The sequence below is a fragment of the Harpia harpyja genome, chromosome 6 (genome assembly GCF_026419915.1).
Source record: "Harpia harpyja isolate bHarHar1 chromosome 6, bHarHar1 primary haplotype, whole genome shotgun sequence".
Taxonomy (NCBI): Eukaryota; Metazoa; Chordata; class Aves; order Accipitriformes; family Accipitridae; genus Harpia; species Harpia harpyja.
This window is the reverse complement of record NC_068945.1, coordinates 859,878-877,462: the sequence shown is the minus strand read 5'-3', so window position 1 is coordinate 877,462 and position 17,585 is coordinate 859,878. Positions and strand designations below refer to the sequence as shown.

At 39.7% G+C, this 17,585-nt stretch overlaps 1 protein-coding gene across 4 annotated transcripts in view; it reads left to right on the top strand.

The window, feature by feature from the left end:
- Window positions 1-17,585, top strand: part of SCUBE1 (signal peptide, CUB domain and EGF like domain containing 1) — a 217,630-nt gene that overhangs the window by 192,572 nt on the left and 7,473 nt on the right. For 2 of the 4 annotated variants that reach the window (XM_052790181.1, XM_052790179.1), the window contains 10 exons: window positions 168-260; window positions 1,797-1,913; window positions 4,309-4,446; window positions 5,504-5,707; window positions 7,145-7,306; window positions 10,446-10,613; window positions 11,511-11,672; window positions 13,146-13,343; window positions 15,821-15,973; window positions 17,009-17,088. In XM_052790181.1, coding sequence (XP_052646141.1) covers window positions 168-260; window positions 1,797-1,913; window positions 4,309-4,446; window positions 5,504-5,707; window positions 7,145-7,306; window positions 10,446-10,613; window positions 11,511-11,672; window positions 13,146-13,343; window positions 15,821-15,973; window positions 17,009-17,088 — 1,475 coding nt within the window. Of the gene's footprint in view, window positions 1-167; window positions 261-1,796; window positions 1,914-4,287; window positions 4,447-5,503; window positions 5,708-7,144; window positions 7,307-10,445; window positions 10,614-11,510; window positions 11,673-13,145; window positions 13,344-15,820; window positions 15,974-17,008; window positions 17,089-17,585 lie in introns of all 4 variants that reach the window. The other 2 variants (XM_052790180.1, XM_052790178.1) reach the window with 1 other exon arrangement.

Below are 17,585 nucleotides of genomic sequence, written 5' to 3'. Positions count from 1 at the left end.
ACTATTTCAGCCATTTAAAATCCAAGTTCAGCGCTTAAAATGTCTCCTTATTTAGCAGTATTAATAGCTTTGTTCAAGCACCAAACGTTAATGCTTGGTGTGGCGAGGGGAGCAGATGCTTTGCGAGGCTGTTGCCACATGTGCTGACTGTGAGTTCTGCCCCGCAGATTCGGAGAACAGCTACACGCTGAGCTGTGGCATTCCTGTCCAGCAAGGCAAGGCTCAGCAGAAACGCAATGCGACCCTGCCCAGCTGCGCAGGTAGGTGCTCTCCTGCTCACCTGGTCCTTGGCGTCTAGGAGGTAGGTGATGGAGGTCCCCCAGACCATTTGGGAGTTGCAAGACGTACAGCTCTCAAGTTACACAAGGGCAGAATTAAGGTAGCCTGTGTTTCATCATGCACACACTTGCTTTTCGGCAGCCTCTCCTTAGGGGCCGGAGCGTACGTAGTTGCCCTCCACTGTGACATGGTGTTGGTAGGTCACTGTGGAAGTGGTGAAGGTTTGAGATACATTCAGTAAGGATACAGAGGAGTAATTTATTTTCCGTAGTCCAGCAAGGCGGTAGCGAGCATATCAAAATGGCATTTCTTCCCAGACTTGGAAGTGAGCCAGAGGGGCCCATCAGTAGCACAAGAGCAGAAGGCTACGGTGGGTCCCAGCCCTCACCTGCAAAGTCCTTCCTCAGGAGCACAGGCCCTCCTACTGGGGATTCCCAACAAAAAGGTTATGAGGCTTTTATGAGCACATACTGTGTTTCATTCATCTTGTTCTCAGGAATGGCTGGATTATTTTTGCAGAGACATTTCAAAATGTGTCTTAAAGCTGATACTCAGCATAAAAGAAAAGTTCAGCTCAAAATTGTGAAGTCTGGCAAAACTAGCAGCAGCTGAAACAGCATCTAGCAGTGGGAAGTGCAAGCCCACTTTAGGTGTCATTACCTGCTGTACTTCTCTCCGATTTGCCAGTTTTCTAACTTTGACTTTCTTACATACTTGGAATGCGTTAGGAGGTACGGTGCTGTGGAGTGAGGTAACACGGCAGAGGATATGTCTGCCTGTGGCCCAGGGGCAGGCTACCTCTATAGTCCTGGTTCGGCAAGGCCCTCCCAAGGAAAGAGGGACCCACGTTGCGGCGCTTCCCTGCGACCACCCTCCGCCTGCTCCAGGTCCCATGGGCAGCCCGCAGCGGCTGGCAGGCGACGGGCCAGGCCCAGCCTTTTCCACCGTGGGCTGAGCGAGGAAGTCGGCCAGCAGCTACATTTTCTAAGCAGTGCATGGCTGCATAACAGCCTTTAAAGTCACAAGACATAACTGGCCTGGATTTAAAGCTGAAGAATAAAGCTTGCGAGCCATAGACCACAGTCAAATAAAGACGTTTGCTTTGGATGGTTTTCAGCTGCCAACAGCGTAGCTCCACTAAATTAATCTTATTCCTGGTTGGCGTTAGCAAGAGCAGAACTACAGCCAAGTAACATGGGAAGTCACAGACAGAGTCAGGAAAAAAAGGTAGGAATTAACCTTTTTCATAGTAAGAGACAAATTCACCCAAATTCCACCAAGATGTGCAGGCCTGCTGGAGGGGAAGCGTATGTGCAGAGCATGTGCGATACTAGCAAATTCATTGATCTTTATGGGCTCAAGAGTGCTTATGTGAAAAAATGAACTCATGGAAATGGATCCACTTGTACGCTGTCTTCTATGTCACAAGAAGACTTTTGAGTCTGTTTTTAAAAATAAGTTTCAGACTTCGTTTCATCTGCATCGCAAATGATAGCTTTTTTACTTTATATCAACAGATTCATTAGCCCCTCCAATCAAGCAGAAAGCTCGTTTTAAAATTAAAGACGCAAAGTGCCATTTACGGCCTCGCAGCAAAGAAAAAACAAAAGATTCTGGGAAGCAAGCTGTTTTAGGTACGTGGTTTCTTCTAACATGTAAACAGCATTCTAATTTTTTGTTTGTTTGCTTGCTTGCTTGTTTGCATATTTTGTTTTCACACTGCAGATGGAAAAAAAAAGTAATGGTTTTCATATTTGGATCTGAATTTAAGTTCAGGCCAAGGTTCACACTCTAGCTGAACAGTGCCTTGGGTTTGGATCTAACAGTGCTGAAGTGTCACCAGCTGCTTTGAAAAATCTTTGTTCAAAAGTACATGAGTTTGGAATTAAGCTGATCCTTTTTCTGGCATTGGTAATGGCAGAAATATCCTGAGACAAAAAGCAATGACCAATGCAAAGTTAGATGAAACAATGTCAGTTTGGTTTGGTTTAGTTTTCCAAAATGAGGTTTATAAAAGAAAACAAAAGCTTTTATTTATTTGCTTTATGGTGAATTAATATCCTATTGCAGCAGCAAAGACAACCCCTAAGCGGGAAAGTTATAATCAAAATCTGATGTTACATAGCCTTAGATCTTTTGTTATGTTGGAGTGAGTAGTTATGATGTTAGAAAAAATATTCAGAAAATTTAGAGATAATTACCAAAAATCTGAAATTAAAAAAAAGTTCCATCTCAGGCTGAATCAAAGTAATCAAATGTTTTTAAAACTCAGTATGACTAGGTATGGGGTTTTATTATTAGTAGTTTTGAACATCACTTTTAAAGTTGAACAAAAAAGAGATTTTAAAAGTTATATGGATTTAACATATCTTCATTACATTTATTTCTTGTCCTCCATCCCCTTGATATTATGACAGGGACAATTAAAGAGTGTTTGGCTGTTATTGCTGTGCATTTCCACAGCTTAAAATATTTGGAGTTCATTTAAATTTAATATTAACTCAAAATTTTCCAGATTTTAATACACAGTATTGGTGTAATTGCAACAGCTCCTATTGTGGCTTAAAGCAATTTAACAGCTTACAGCAAATGTCTGCTGGTGATGTAGTCTGTTGTGGATCTGTCTTACCACCACTTTTGCTAGTGAGTGAGGAGCCATATTTGAGCCCTGAAAAGAGAAGAGTAAAAATAGCTATCCTAAAAAAATGCTAATGGTTTAAAGATTTTATTTTTAAAATTTAGACTCATATTTTATCTTTACCCTGCAATCTAGACATTTATCTCTCTAATTTTCCAAGTATAAGCTTAAAACAAGTCTCAGTTGTCAAGATGCTTACCTTGTCCTTATGTGTTGTCTTCTTTTAATAACATGTGATTATCAGACTCATTTTTAAAGTCATAGAAGTTGGTTTTTTTGGTCCATACAGTCACCACAGGAATGTATTTCTTGGAGGCGTTTTCTTGTCCTTTGCTTGCTTTGCTTTGTGTTCGTTATGTCATCTGAACTTCTGGGTCTAACAGAAAGATCATATCATACAACCACACACTGGTGGCTTGAGTGCTAGAAATTTCTCCCTGACCTGGAAGGTCCATTGCCTATGACAAAAAGGATGTTTTTCACATAGATTTCTTTATATAGGGAGAGGGTGCTTATGTGATTGTGTCCCAACAGGTTGTGGCCTTTCTCCTCAGTGGTTACACATAACCGATGAGGGCATTCAGTTCCTCTGGCTTGTGATAGGATGAGAGCAAATGGCCTCAAGTTGTGCCAGGGGAGGTTTAGATGGGATATTAGGAAAAGTTTCTTCACCAAAAGTGTTGTCAGGCATTGGAACAGGCTGCCCAGGGAAGCGGTTGAGTCACCATCCCTGGAGGTATTTAAAAGACGTATAGACATGGCACTTAGGGACATGGTTTAGTGGTGGAGTTTGCAGTGTTAGGCTAACGGTTGGATTCGATGTTCTTAAGGGTCTTTTCCAACCTAAATGATTCTGTCATTCTATGATTTCCCCTCAGATAAAGCCTTCCAGTATATTTTCATAACCTCCCAATCAAAGGCTTTTAAAACCTTTGATTGTCATTGCTGGAAGGGTTGGAATACCAGGTGGTAGTTTCTAGAGGCCCAGGCCTGCAGCTCTCATGAATTTACAAAAATTGACTCTCTTGCTTTGTTTAACCATCAAATGACTGTATATAGTATTGCTGATCTTAACTAGTTTCTGTAAAGAGCTTTCTAATCCTTATGCAGAAGAGAGACAGGCAATTACAGGCATGAAAGGTACCACTGTGCAGCTGAGCATCACCACACCGTATTTTTGCCTCCTGCGTTCACTAGGAAAATGAGCGAACCCAAAATTGCACAGAGAAGGAGGTGTCTAACAACGCATGTGAAATGTTGTGAAGCCTGTCACTGCATTCATGATAACCCAGCTGAGATATCGCTTATTAGCGTGCCACTTGCTACTTTGCTACTTGATTTCTTTTCTATGTTGCTTCTCTTATGCAAAGGAGGTCAATTCCCTTGTACAGACAACTGCCAGGTGACCTTTGTGAATCTCAAGTGTGATTCCTCCAAGAAAAAACGCCGAGGCCGCAAGTCACCATCAAAAGAAGTATCCCATATCACCGCAGAGTTTGAAGTGGAGATGAAGTCAGAAGAAGTCACAGGTTTGTGAAAGATCTGTCTGTGGAGGGAAATCAGAATTCAGTTCCTCAGTGTGTTAGAATCTCTTTGATGCTATTTCATCAAGCTGCCACACAAACCTTTTAGCACAAGCCTCATTTGACAGCTTCCAAACTCAAAGTTTCAGAGATTTAATTGAAAGGAATCAGGTATGAAATTAAGCCAAAGGAACAAAGATTGAACCTGCAGCAAAATTCCTTCAAAGCCTCGAGTTAAGTCCTGTACTTCAATTTAGTCTGATTTCTTTAAACAGCAGAAGTGCTAATTGATGCACAGAGAATGTAAGGATTAGGTAGAAGTTCTGCAACGATGATGATAAAAATATCCTCCAAAATGTTAAGTTGCTGAAACTTCAGTCTGAGAATCAAACATTTTTATCACACATTTGGAAAATTCATGTTTGCATAACAAATTCAAGGAAGAAAAAGAATTGCTTCAAGTTATTCATGAGATGGAATATTATGCTATAAAACCCAGCCAAAGAAAACGTGGTCTGAATTCTATAAACATGTCAGTCCTCAAAGGCAGGTTTCTTAACCCTGAGGGATACCTCACTAGCAAAGTGATTCAAACGGTAATCGTGCCAGAAAGCAGCTTTCTTTATGTCAGTCGAGTATTTTGGTCAGGGAAGTGGGAATAATTCCCAATCAACTGAGTAAAGCATGGGCAGACAAAATTCAGAAACATTAGTGGTGGCAGACTGAACGCATAACTGGAAGTACAACACAGTGGGATTGATACCTTCTGCAGCCCTCTCCCTGTCCGCTCAGTATAACCAATTTCTTAATGCTAGATACACGATAGCAGCACTCGGTACACACTTGCAGGCCATGAAACTCAGTTTGATGGACCTCAGTGTACTGTCTTGTCCCTTTAAAAGGCCTGATTTTGAATACAGTAAGCTGCTTCTACAATTTGTATGGAGAAGACAGTGAAGCAAACAGAGGTGTCATAGTGCGATGCAGGCTAAGCTTTTTGTTAAGCACCGTTTTTAAACATGAATCTCAATTGCTTCTAGTTTTGTTATCATTTCCCATCTAGACACCTGTAACATTGACTGTGTTCGGAAAAGGATGGAGCAGAAGCTGCAAACTGCAATCAAAACATTGAGGAAATCTATTAATAAACAGCAATTTTACATTCAGTTTTCTGGGACAGAGTATGAAGTGGCTCAGAAGCCAGCTAAAGCTACTGAAGGGCATGAAGCTTGCAGTACAGGGCAAGTGCTGCAGGATGGAAAATGTGGTAAGTCCCAACAACTCTATTCAGCCATATCCCCCAAAACAAGCAATCCAAAATTAACTTGTCCATAGTGAGCCAGGCAGGAAATCTATGAGGTAACAGACAATTTAGATCAGTATTACTCAGCATATGTGCATGGACCATTGACAGTTCAGAAGACTTTGAAGGGAGTTCATTAAATGATTGCAGGAAAACAAAAGCATATATATGCGTACATTCCCATGATGTCAGTTGGTATGTATCAAGGCCTGCCACAAGGCAATGTTGGCAAATAGTTCCCAGTTACTCCCAGCATCTTACGAAAACATAATTACAGTTCTGTAAAACAATAATATGGTGTTTGCCTAGATGCTCTGTATTGAGTTTTATATCACCTCTCTCACTCTCCTCACCACCAAATAATCCGTGACCCATGGATATATATATATTTAACACTCAAGAGGTCCAATTAAAAAAAAGAATCTATAGAAATCTATTTTAACTTTATGAATACCTAATTTCTTTAAGCCTTTTCTGAGGTTATCAAGCTCTAGTGCTTTACTGGGGGCAGTGTGCTAGCGCAAACCTATTAATGGCAGTTCTCAGCACTGCGAGCTTTCTAATAACTTAGAGTCATGTTTTCAAAATCAACGTATCTATTTTTCCAGCTTCTTTTAGACACCAAGTGATTTACAAGCAAAACCAAATAGTTAAGTGCAGATCTGGTAGGTGCCTCTAATGAGTTGGTTCAGAGGCTGTTTTCATCATATAGGAACATGTTTTCATATAGGAACAGTGATTTAGAAACTGTATGGAAAGACTGTTGCTATTAGTGTCTAGAAACCCATACATTTTAACTACCTATATCCAGCAGAGAAAAATGTTTACTGCAGTTATGTGCCCTGTTGCAGCAAGAAAAGCATGTGTATTCATATCTGTGCTGAAAACACTTTCCAGTTGGGGTGTTTGAGTGTCAGGAGACATAAAATATTACATGGGATACATTGCCCTCAGAGAAATCTCTAGAACTGATCTCAGGAGACAGACTTTTTGTAGTTGTCTGCCATAAAACCAACACGTAAATGCACCTAGTGTAAACTAAGAATTCACATCACTTCCCATACGTTATGCACCACTGTTTTAATTAAACTGCAATATACCATTTTAAGACTGCATCAGCTTTATTAACAACATATGTCTGATAAACACTTCAGTGCAGTACAATGCCATTTAACAGCTTAAACAATAGAAGAAGGACCTCGCCCTGATGTAAATTGACCTAGACCGCAGTGGAGCTGGGCCTGTTTACATTAGGTGAGGATCCTGGACTAACATACGCAAAACATATGCAACTATAATACTGGGGCCAAAGAGATCCATCTTCTCTAAATGTTTGATATGAAGGCAAATAATGTGATCAAAATGAAACTCCTTATGTAGATTCCCCTTTTCTTTTCTCAGTTACCTGCAGCACGGGCACCTTTTATAGCGGAGAACATAATCAGTGCATTCCTTGCTCACCAGGAACATACCAAGACACAGAAGGTCAACTTACCTGTGAGCCTTGCCCAAGTAACGATGGACAGGGAGTAGCGGGCGCCCGGAATGTGTCAGAATGTGGAGGCAAGTTTAATTTGATTATAAAAGGATTAGGTGTTGCCACAGAGCCTGTGAGGCATGGAGGCTAAAAGAGGAGAGAGCCTTCCACACTTCTGTCTTGTAAAGGTAACAGAAGAAATCTCTATGTGCTTACAAGCAATACGCAAAATGTTTTGGCTTGTTCCATGCACTGGCACTGCCGACAAGAAGATGGGACCTGCTACAGCAATGTGAGTTGTGGTATGGAAATGAGCAAGCCAAGCAAAGCACTTTGCTTCAAGTCAGGTATGGAATCGGGACATACCTCGACTTGTAAGGACTCGTCAGGTATATTGTGAGCCAAAGGGATGGATTACTTTGGACTGGTATTGGTGAGTCTAATGAACTTGCTGATTTAATGTTTTGCATGAGATGCAGTTTACCTGGTCTAATCAGCAGCAACCATAATTTTGAGATAGTTATGCTGCAGGGATCTGTAACCTGGACTCAGAGCTAATGTCTGCTAGTTTCAACGCTGCTTGAATTCACTGTAGCTTTTGGCAAGTGATGTAGCATCTCTGACTCAACTTCATGATACATAAATTAGATGATAATGATGAGAATACCTGATTTCAGAAGAGAGCTGTTCTTCTACTGTAACTTGATCAAGATAAGGTTTTAAGACACAACTGTTAATTATTTTCTTTACCTTATTTCATTACAGGTGACCAAAATCTAATTTACAGCAGATACATTATTTGACTTTGAAAGAAATCTGTCCTATCTGCGACACAAGTTCTAACTTTAAAGCTCATCCCTGTAATTTACATTAATGCTTTCTTCAAGGATATCTGGAGTGAACACACAATGAATGTCACTTGAGAAACTGCTGCTTTTTCCCCATTCACTGAATAAAAAATAACTCTAGTGTCTCCAGTCCAAACATACAGTAGATTTTGCTGATTTACTGTATGAAGGAACTATCACAGGAAAATTCTTGATATGCCTGTGCATCTTTGTTATGTTGATTTGTATTTATCCAAAATCCAACAAGAATAGATTATCAAAATAAAAACTGAGTTTGTAGAGGTTGACTATATAGAATACTGACCAAAGCAGCACAACAACCAGGGGAGAAAGACTGTGTTGTTTCAAGGTGTGCATTTGAATTATTGTTCTGCATAACAACAAAAAGAAACCCTTCTGATTATTTTTGCAGAGTGGATCTGTCTCAAAATGTTTGTTGTCAGATCACAACAGTCTGTTTTTCTGCTCAACTCTCCCCTTTTTTCTTTCTCTGAAAGTGGCAAGAGAGAATATGCTTTGGACTTCATAAACCTCCCTGTCAAAGATTTTATCAAAATCAGTATGTCTCCGTAAAATCTGTCAGCATATGTGATGAAACAGTGTATTTTGATGAACACAGATTTGGTTAGAAATGTGCTCACCAGCTGTAGTCAATAGTATTTTTGCATCATATCTTCTGGAGCAGTAATGTCTGTGTAGTAACAAATAAGCTATGACTGAAATCCTCACCCCTACAGGTGAGGCACATACAACAACTATGTAAGAGGTTTTAAGTGCCTATTGTGTAGAACTCTATGTTGTAGCTGCAAGTGAATAACATGCTGTGATTACTTAATTTACATGTGATCCATGTAGGTACAAGGCCAAAACACAATTAGAAAACCTAGTCATTTGGGGCATTTCTCAGGGAAATCACCTCAGATCTATTTTGTTGGCAATTTCAATACAGAAGGCAAGAAGGGAGCAAGTTAGCTCATTCTTATATACAGGTAGGGACTGAGACATGAGTGCTGAAAGCATCAGATATTTAGCAGTATTAAAACCCAGCTGTACCACTTCTTTAAAAGGATGTGTGTAAGCCATGCTCCACATGTACTTAATTTTCATACTAAAATCCAGATCCAAATCTGCTCTTCATTAACTGCCTTCATATTAAAGTACAGTGACCAGTTGGACCAGACCAGATGGATCAGTTTTGCTACAAAAACAATAGCAGAAGTGTCTTCAAATTAGTAATAGAATATTTCTCAGAGGTCTGTGTCACAACAGCCAGCTTCTACAGTCATATTCCAGCCAGCTGGGATGGAAGCGCAACTAAATCCCAGAGATCCTGGTCCCACAGGTGTCCATAGTTTGACTTTTGTGGGGACAGAACTTGAACTTTGCTTTCGCTCTGGAGCTCTGGTTCATCCTAAGTGCCAAGTACCCAAGATACTGGAAACCCCCAGCATTTCCCAGTAAGTATCAGGGTTCTTAAGAGACCCCAACCCCACCTAGAGCCCTCAAAACTTTCGGGTTTTCAAGCCAGTTGTTTCTGCCTGCTGTTTAGTTCTCAGGGAAGCTAAATTACAAAGTATTGGGATTAGGCAACCTCAGGGAACACCTAACATCTCAAGGTGCTGGTCTCCCAGGCTGGGGTGGTGTGAAGATAGGCATTAATGCCATAATCCTGATTCTCAGGTAGGTTGTCAAGGAGTAAAGTACTCAAGCTAGCAAGAACCAAGCCAAACACACACCTATCAGAAATTGCCTGGAGAGCAAGTTTGGAAACTACCTTGTATCTGTCAGTAGACTCATTCACAAAGTGCTTTGCTTTACATAAATCACCATTTTCTGGCAGAAGAGCTTCTGACAAGCTTTCTTTCTGACTAGTTTTCACAGCTACCTGGAAAGCTGCTGGTGTCAGCTGTTCTCACAGACAGGGTGCTGGACTGGTCCCATCCAGTCTGGTAAATCCCATAATCTACTGTTTCTGTATCTATAAAATGGAGATATAAAAAAACAATTACTTGCTTCATAGATCTGGTGCAAAGATTCATTTTTTCCTACGAAGTGCTTTGAAATTCTCAGATGAAAGACTTGGTGAAAGTACAAAGTATTCTAACAACATCTTAATAGAGCCCTTGCTAAAAGAAAAACCAAACAGAAACATAGGTAGCAAAGAGCTTATTAAGAAACTAGTTGAATTTACTGGTGGTGTTTTTAGGAAGCATTTACAGGAACAATACAAAATCAGCAGGTAAGATTCGAATTTGATCTGCAGCTGTCTTGTTGTCACGTCTTTAAGTTAAAGGAAGTATTGCTAATTACTAGTGGGTTTTATACTTTGTCCAGAAAAGTCAGCTCACTAATACAGATGATAATTTTCAATTTCTAGGGCAGTGTTCTCCTGGGCACTATTCTTCAGATGGTTTTAAACCTTGTAGAGTCTGTCCTCTTGGTACGTACCAGCCTGAACCAGGAAGGACCCTCTGCTTTCCATGTGGCGGTGGGCTTGTGACCAAGTATGAAGGTGCTGTTTCCTTTCAAGACTGCGAAACCAAAGGTGAATTTAAAATCTCTCCACAATTCATATTCCCGCTGCTTGCCCTTTTGTTTGTAATCTTCAATGCCAAGGGGCTTTGAAAGGCTCCAAAACAAACATAGTCACTGTATGTAGAAACACGGTGTGTGATTAAATTAAATGGTCAGGAAATCCGGAAACTAGGAGTGATCTCCCAAAGCTGCAGAGACTTAACAGGCTTTATGGTTTTCTTTGGAATTTACCACAGGCAGGTGCAGAGTCAGCGCTGCAACTGGTAAGTGAATTGGCTCTGCTGCATGGCAAGAAATAAGACAAACTTACATTAGACAATGCCTTAGCCTTCACATCCTGTATATTTTTATTTACCAAACTAGAAAAACTAAACACTACAAAAATTATATGAAGTTAAGGATTGATTATTAATGGGCTAGGCAGAAACTGTAAGCGTGCAACGCGTTGCGTGTTCCATAATGTCAACTTGCAGTGCAAATGCTGAAGAAGGAATCTGCCCAAATGCATTTTGGTTTAGTTACTGGAATGACGTGCTGGCCCTGGCAAACAGACACTAATGGAAACCTCTCTCTTGCTATTGTGAAAGGCATTTTTATTGTTGAGGCAGATAGGTATCAGCTTCCATTTGTTAGAAACTCATTGGAAACCACTGTATTAAATACAGTGAGAGACCTATGTAGCACGTGTTACAAGTTTGTAAGGGTTTAGCTCTAGTCTTTGGAACATAATCCTAGTTAGAAAGTCCTTTATAATGGCAAATACAGGGAGACGATGTCTTTTTTGCCTTTTATGGTCTAATAAGTATACTGCGAAACAGGGGTCATGACATATGTCCAGGGTAGAGGAAAGTTCTCTCTGCACTGAAGATTGCTACTTTCTGAAAATAATACACCTCGTACCTCACAGTTCATTGTTCTCCTGGACACTACTACAACTCTACAACACACAGATGTATCCGATGCCCTGTGGCAACATACCAGCCTGAGTTTGGTCAAAACTACTGCATCACCTGCCCTGGGAACACAAGTACTGATTTTGATGGCTCCACTAACGTTACACACTGCAAAAGTAAGTTTCATTTATATTAGTTGTGAGATGAAACCTATCTTTGGATCTGAACTGCAACTTGAAGGTTCCATCTGTCAGGCTGGACTTCAATTCTGTATTTCCTAATTAGCATATATCTACTGCCAGAGGGAATTGTAAAAATTGGGAAAACAATGAGAAAAAAAACTGGAAAAGTGCCACTTGATGCATATGATCATTTTAGCTTTAATGTAATTTGGCAGAGTGCCAGCTACAAGTTAAAACTACAGAGCTTTTGGTTTCCAGATCCTCTAAGTTGGCTTGCAGTGATGCATATTCCTCTGTGTCTCTGTAGAGCACAATATCTTCTATCAGAGTAACTGCCATTTTATAATAATTATAAAATACTAGGAGATATGGTCATGCATACTGCAATTGCCAGGTAATTGCTCACGACAGTGAAATCTTCTCATAGGCTTTTTTGCAGTACTCAGCCTCCTATCTTCAATTAACATTATAAATATCCCTAAGGATTGCAGTGCAATTTTATTTGATCTTTTGTGAATGGCTGATTCCTTTAGGGAAGCAATTTTTTTCATCTCTACCATGCTAATTTAAGAGACCATCTCTATAATAATTAGGTAATGTCATCTAAACTAACTATTCATTTGCAAGTCTATCATAAGTTTTTATTTTGATGATGTGCCATGTGTCTTTGAAGGCTATCATAATTTCTAATGTAATTTAAGTAAATTAGATATTTGTGAGGAATTTGAAGAAGTCTGATGATTTTCCTGTAAAATAAAACCATCCTTTTCACTTCTCTGTCTTAGATACTCCCTGTTTTCAAGCCAATTTCTGACCTTTCATAATCTTTGAGGCTTGGATTAAGCAAAATATTTAAACCAATATCTAGTTTCATGTGGGTGAGTAGGCCTGGAGAGATCAAGCTTAAGTAACTTACTGAATCAGGCTTCTGTGGCAAATTCAATAGGAGTTTTGAAAACTCAGAAAGTAAAACTGATCTGTCAGTGGAGATTCCTTATTAACTGGTTTAATCTAAGATAAAGCAAGGCAGATCTGTAATCAAGATAAGGTTGGCTGTTAGGATCATCACACTCATTCAGCTAAATCAGGTTAAAAAACAAGCGAAGTTAAACCAGAATACCTTCTGCACATCAGCATGGTCTCAGTGGTAACGACCGTGTGAGTACCTCCACAATGGGATCATGCTTATTTACCTGTGTTCCTTTCTTAATGAAATGTTAAAGCAGCCTGAATGAAGTGTTGAATCAGTTTATACACCCAGCATTAAGGTTTTGCAAATCAGTTGGAGCAGCCCTGCAGATCAAGTATTCCTTTAAAGACTTTCCATGCTAAACAAAGAGGCAGCTGGAGAATGTATGCATTTCTAAAGCCACAAGGAGGAGTTTAGACTTGCTCTTGACAGATCTAGAAAAACACCTCAAATTAGCTAATCGGCTAACACAAATGCTAATTTATGTTTCTCCACAGACCAGCACTGTGGAGGAGAACTTGGGGATTATACTGGCTACATTGAATCACCCAACTATCCTGGAGACTACCCAGCTAATGTTGAATGCATTTGGAATATAAATCCACCCCCAAAGAGAAGAATACTCATCGTAGTACCTGAGATATTTCTCCCAATTGAAGATGAATGTGGTGATGTTTTAGTAATGAGAAAAAGTGGTAAGTTGCCAGACATGGGTTATAGAACTATTTATTGCAAACTGGCTGAGTGGAAAGTTCATATTGAAGGGATGACTGTCTTCATCTATCTGGTGTTTCTAAAAGGATTATTGAATGAACTGGCACTGCAGGTTAAAACAGAACACTGTACCAATAACAATTAACAGAGTGATATTAATTATTCAAGTGTCCTGGCTGAATCACAAATCAGTTAATGGGCTTCTGTCTGGCCCAGTTATCACGTGGGATAGATCACTGCCACTCTAGAAGTCAACAAAGCTATACTACGTTATATTGGGAGAGCTGTCTCCTCATCTGTACAAATTGTGCTCTCACCATTTGCAAGTATATATATACTGCTAAGTCTGGGCAGTGACACAGGTTGGTACACCTGACACCCTCAAGAAATCCAAAGTTTTCCCAATTTTATGTGGAGTGGGGGGTGAGTTGTGTCTTTGATTATGAAGTTAATTCAACAACTTCTGAAGTTGACACACCAATAAGATGCACTCCTCCTTCAGTCCTATGCAGGCATCCAGCTTGTGGTGATCTGTTGTTAAATCTCCAAGAAGCACCAAACCTGAAAGGCAGTTGTTCATATGGAGCTTTGTTTAAAACAGCATATTTTACTTGCTAAAACAGTGTATTTTATTTGCTGAAACAATTTTCACAACTTTTTATCCTTGAGGGCTTGTGTTGACATCTCTGTATATCAGAAGAAACCTGCTCACTATAGATGGAAGGAAATTGTATCTGTCCAGATGAGGTTTTTGAAAGCAAAGCACTTACTGTAGCAAAACAAACCAGTCATCCTTCTAATCCCAAACTGTGGTTCCAACAGTGAGTAAAGCCAGGCACGTCAGGGAAACGTTTGACTTCCAGTTCAGTACCAATAACAGTACCAGAACAACAACACTGGAAAATGAGGGCAGTTTTTCAGAGTTCTGCTTTGTGATCACTGTATGTTTGGCATCCTAAGAGTAGATCTTACGAATATTTATTATAGTTCATGTACAGTCAGCTGCTAACATTACTGTGAAAAAACTAATGGCAGTTCCAGAGTTACAGTTAGATCCACTATTTTGCACTTCAAGAATCCAAATCCCATTCAATTCAAAAGGTCTCTTTTTGCTAACATTGGTGAAAGTTGAATCAGCCCTAGCAAGTTCAGATTTTAGGTTACAGTTGTTATTTTCCCTAATCATCCTGTGGCTACGGAGTAGGTTTTTTGAACTAGGTAAGAAGCTATTTTTAACTTTTGTTTGAAATTCATTTCAACTTAGAGGAGCCTTATGATACATTCATAATGACTTGAAGACATCCTGCACCCTCCATCTGTTACTTACGTTAGGGGCAAATGGGGGTCTTTCTGGTTCCCAGCTATTAGCTCCATTTCAGTATAGAAAAATGACATTTTCTTTTCAAAGCTGCAAGCAGGTGTTTTGCACTGGGAGGTGCTGGTCCATGATGATCCCAGTAAGAAAGGCACTGAGACTCTGTAAGGTATCATTTTAAATGCTATTTATTACAGCTATCATTATAAGGAGACAACAGTATAGATAATCCTACATCCCTTTAGATGGTGGGAACCACAGGTATCAAATGGCCTCCGATCCACACACAGCATGCTGGGCACACCCTGTCCTATCCCTTCTATAAGAGATTTTGCCCTTTCATTCGAGCCATTACAGGATTTTCTTACAAGGAAACAACTCTATCATTTCTGCTGTCAAGCAGAAACAATGTTCTCATGAGCGCTTCTTGCTGCACTTTTAGTTAAAGGCAAGGCCACACAGTAGCATAGTCACTGGTACCAAGTGGGAGCTGCCTGCAAGTTCCTCTCATTACCACCAGCGGGCTGAGGTTATCCTGCAGCCATGGGATTTGTGCAGCACAACACAGACCTGAAGGCCACACTGGACAAGCAGCACAGCACAGGCCTGGCCATACCTGGGTTAACTGGTGCATCACCACCTCCTTGGTGTGCGATGGTCTTTTGGTCAGAATCACTACACCAGGCTATTACATTCTGAGAAGTGGTTTATTGCTCTCAGATGAACTCCCCGAACTGGGCGTGTAAGGAGCTGGTTACCACATCTGCTTGGGATGCAGCTGACTTGTTCTTACCTATCTGGGCCCAGCATATGGGAACCCTGGAATTCAATGCTAGAGTAGTACACAAAAGAAGTAATATTGATAGTAATTTTATAAATGTTCAAAAAAACATCTCTGACACCTCGCTGTCTACTTAAGCTTCTTGCTGTGGGACAGAGGGGTTCCCATTACCTTTGTGGAAAAACTGCTCCTTATAGACAGGTAGCAGCAACATCCCTTCTATCACAAAAAACTTCTGCTCTCAGGAATACATCAGCTGAGAAGTGTCTTATCAATTTGATATTTCTGACCTCTAGATCAGGAAGGGTGCAAAAAGTTATTTGATAAAGAACATTTATTTATTTATTTAACCTTCTTTCTAGCTTCTCCTACTTCAATTACTACATATGAAACATGTCAGACTTATGAGAGACCTATTGCATTTACCTCAAGATCGAGGAAGCTCTGGATTCAGTTCAAGTCAAATGAAGGAAACAGTGGCAAAGGATTTCAGGTCCCCTATGTGACTTACGATGGTGAGAATGGGATTGTTTTCCATCTTCATGTTATATCTGAATTATAGAAAGTTGTCCTTTAGAATCTCTCTTATGCTGATGACAGAGACAGAAGAATGAGGAAAAATTTGATGTAACTCATTTCAAGTCCAGTGAATTACTTCAAAACCAGTTACAAAGACTTTGAAATAATACCTAATTTTAATTTTATTACTTTTCCTAATACTTAAAGGATGGACAGAAGGTTACACAGAATTCTTTAAACTTAATCCTTATCCCACTGAATTCAGTGAGACTCCTTTTAATTGGCATTTATCATATGCATAATGAGAATACCATTAATTGCTGTGCATTTTAGGAAGCCCCTTCAATCAAGTCCTACTGGTAACCCACACAATTTTGAAAATTATAAGTTAATAAAATCACAAGTCCAACAAACTAAAACAGTGATGCAAAAAGAAATATCCTTTCATTAACCACTGTCATAGATCCATGTTTTAAAACAATCTAGCTTGTCATATAAATTATGCATTAAACTGTATATTTTGGACTTTGGGATGTAGCTAAAACTAAGACTTTTCTATGATACCTTTGGCAGCTGTTAGTCCATCTCTTTTCCAAACAGCAGTGCAATTTTGTGAATGATGAGAAAATGTGTATTAAGCAGGTGATTCAAGAATCCAAATGAGAGCTGTTCTCAGGGCAGAAAACAAGGATCTGTTCCTGACTGTGCTGCTGACTTCACGTATAACCTTTGACGGTTATTTCATATCCCTGGCCTTGTTTCTTCATCTCTAAATGCAGATAATAAAGCATTATTATCTGGACTGAGTAGTTTTCTAGGGATAAGTTAGTATTTATAAGGATGACTCAAAATTACTGTTCTAAGGCAGTACAGAATTTTAATGCGGTTAGACTACAGCAGCTTGAGAGACACTGAGTAATTAACTGGATACTAAATTTCTCAGCTCTGTCTTGAAGAGGAGGTCTAGCTAATGTCTGGCTATTATCCTCCCAAAGGATGTCACAGTCACTCAACTGATCTTTATTTTGCAGAGGATTACCAACAACTAATAGAAGACATTGTTCGAGATGGACGATTATATGCATCAGAAAATCATCAAGAAATTCTAAAGGTAAGAAAATTCTGCTTTATCTGAGGCTAACCAAGAATTCCTTTTCCTAAATATTTTCCCAAGATAGTTCTCATTACCCTGATAAGGTCATAATATTTAAACCTCAAGTATGACCCCAAATTAAATTCTCTGTCTTCTGAGGCTTATGCTGGTATTTGGAGCAGCACAAAATCAGTAGCTCAGCTGGGCTGAACACGTGTGTACGTCCTTCACTGAATCAGGAACTAGACGAAATGTATGCTATCATGATTGTTCATTAGAAAAATTAGTCAGCCAAGAATGAAGAACCTATTGTTTGAAGAGCCTTCTTCAGCCTCAGTCTGGCATGTGTTTAAATGAGTCATTAAGTTAGAATTTCCTGCGCATTAAAAAATGTATTTACCTAAATCACTGTCCTGCCTCAACAAGACACAACCATAATGTAGCATTGTAAGCTGTCCATGAAGTGGTTTTCCAAAGGCACAAGCAACACACTGGAGAGAATTGTGAAGGAAGAC